Source organism: Gekko japonicus, unplaced genomic scaffold (genome assembly GCF_001447785.1).
Source record: "Gekko japonicus isolate JY-2015 unplaced genomic scaffold, Gekko_japonicus_V1.1 scaffold971, whole genome shotgun sequence".
In the NCBI taxonomy this organism is placed as follows: Eukaryota; Metazoa; Chordata; class Lepidosauria; order Squamata; family Gekkonidae; genus Gekko; species Gekko japonicus.
In genome coordinates this window covers 455,126-457,578 of record NW_015173151.1, presented here as the reverse complement: position 1 = coordinate 457,578, position 2,453 = coordinate 455,126, and the positions used below count along the sequence as shown (strand labels likewise).

Genomic DNA, 2,453 nt, shown 5'->3' with positions numbered 1-2,453 from the left:
GGGGGCAATGCCCCCCAACAGATAAGTGCCGCCCCCAAGGACAAAACATCATAAAAATATTTTTTTAAAAACATTGAAATATATTTTTTTAAAGTAAGATGTGCTTGGGGTTTCCAAAATGACCCCAGGCACAGTCAGGGAGGCTTCAGTCTCATTTTCTTTTTTCCGAGCCAAAAAACAAATAAAATAAAATTGCAAAAAAATAAAATAAAATTGCAAAGTGCAAAAGAGAGAGGGTCGAAGATTCCCCCTCCCTGGCCTACACAGAAAAGCCACCTGGAATCAAGTGTCTCCAATCGAAAGGATTAGAGGAGGACTAGAGGTCACAATGGAGCCAGAGCGGCTGCTTCTGCTGCTGCAAGAGGAGCAGGAGGCGCGACCCTGGCACCCCCCTGGATTTTCCCACACCCCACCAACCAAAGTTGGCGCCCCTGTATATAACCTGATATTTTATGCATCCTTGTGGGCGCTGAAGAGATTTGTAATTTTCTTTGTTATATCCTTTGGAACTGTAGTACACAGGCTGAAGCTTCCACCAATCTACAACTAAAACAAACAAGGCAGGGGATCTGAGAGAAGGATCAGAGTTCCCTGTGTGAGAGGATCTTATCTAAAAGCATGATCGACACATTCTAATGGAAAGCAAGGCTTGGGGAAGGGTTGGAGGGTGTTTTTTGGTGGATTTTTAAAAAAAACAAAAATGGAACGTGCAGATATAAGGAAGTAAAAGTCACCCTCTGCTAGGCCTTCTTTAACTGTTTGAAGCAATTTTCTCTTAAGCAAATCCCATTTCCTCTATGTCTAATGGTGAGTTAGGCATAAAATAGAAGAAATATGTAGGAAGGAATGAACCTCGTGCAGGGCACCTACGTGCATACAGAGTTTGTACAAAACACCCTTTGCCTTTCCTGTTTAAAGAGACATTCCCAACACCCAACCACGTCAGGATCCCAATGGTGGGAAAGGACAAATAGACAATTAAGTACCTAAGGCCTACCAATGAAATGCTGAAGGTTTATGCCCAACTCCATTTTGAATTTTGCACCGACACCAACTCTCACATTTCCCCAAAATTCTGGAAGAGTTTCCCAGCTAGCTTGACACGTCAGTAAGGCTTATTCCTCCTTATCTTAGTTACTGTTGTTGTCCCACCCTCTGAATATTGATCTTCCTAGGTGCGGTTGGGGGCTCAGTTCCTGCAACCTCAGACATAGCTGAGATCAGATTGGTGAACGGTTCGAGTCGCTGCAGTGGGCGAGTGGAAGTGCTCCATAATGGCCAGTGGGGCACCGTTTGTGACGATAGCTGGGGCATGGAAGAAGCCAGAGTCGTGTGCCGGCAGCTGGGATGTTCGACAGCAATATCAGCCCCACGAGGATCACACTTTGGAAGAGGAAATGGCAGCATCTGGATCGATGACACCGAATGCAAAGGCACGGAATCGGCTCTCAGTCAGTGCCCAGCAAGGTCTTGGGGAGACAATGACTGCCATCATGGAGAAGATGCTGGGGCTGTGTGCTCAGGTATGTTCAGGAACCAGTGGGCCGAGTCCATTTTTGACCTATAGGGTGGCCAACTGTCCTGTATGGCTTCGGTCCCGTTACCCATCGCTCAGTATGCCGCAATCAGCATGCAGATTTGTGGGATGGGGAAGAAGCATTGTACTTGGTAAAATCAGGCTGCTGTTAAAAAAGGTAAAGGTTCCCTTGCTTGAAAGCCAGCCGAATCCGACTCTAGGGTTGCGGTGCTCATCTCCATTTCAAAGCCAAAGAGCCAGCGCTGTCCGAAGACGTTTCTGTGGTCATGTGGCCGGCATGACTAAGCACCAAGGTGCACGGAACGCTGTTACCTTCCCACCGAAGTGGTACCTATTTATCTACTTGCAATTTCTTGCTTTCGAACTGCTAGTTTGGCAGGAGCTGGAACTAGAGACAGGAGCTCACTCTGTCATGCGGCACACTCGGGTCTCGAACTGCTGAACTACTGACCTTCCACAGCCTGTAGTTCAGCATCTTAAGGCCAAAAGCTACTAGCATTGTAAGCATGGTGGGAAATTATCACAAGATTAATTCACTCGTCTTCTTTTGCCATCGAGTTGCAGCTGACCTATGGTGAACCATTGGGGTTTTCAAAGCAAGAGACATTCAGAGGTGGTTTGTCACTGCTTGCCGCTGTGTAGTCTTCCTCGGTGGTCTCCCATCAAGGTACTAACCAGGGCCGTCCCTGCTTAGCTTCTGAGATCTGATGAGATCAAGCTAGCCTGGGCTATCCAGGTCAGGGCTTAATGTACTAGGTAACATTGAACAAGTGCCCAGTGGTACCTTACAGACTAACAACATTTTATTCCTGTTCTTTGTGGACTGGAGCTGATCTCTTCATATGCAACCCCCCAGAGAAGGGATGGGGGTGTAAGGGTTTTTTTTTTTTGTCCTTGTTGGGGTTGCTTCCGAGTG

At 47.0% G+C, this 2,453-nt stretch overlaps 1 protein-coding gene across 1 annotated transcript in view; it reads left to right on the top strand.

Moving 5' to 3' along the window:
- Window positions 1–1,312: 1,312 nt before the first annotated feature.
- LOC107119781 (deleted in malignant brain tumors 1 protein-like) overlaps window positions 1,313–2,453 on the top strand; it is a 34,166-nt gene continuing 33,025 nt past the window's right edge. Inside the window, exon 1 of the mRNA XM_015422375.1 lies at window positions 1,313–1,523. Coding sequence (XP_015277861.1) covers window positions 1,313–1,523 — 211 coding nt within the window. The remainder of the gene's footprint in view (window positions 1,524–2,453) is intronic.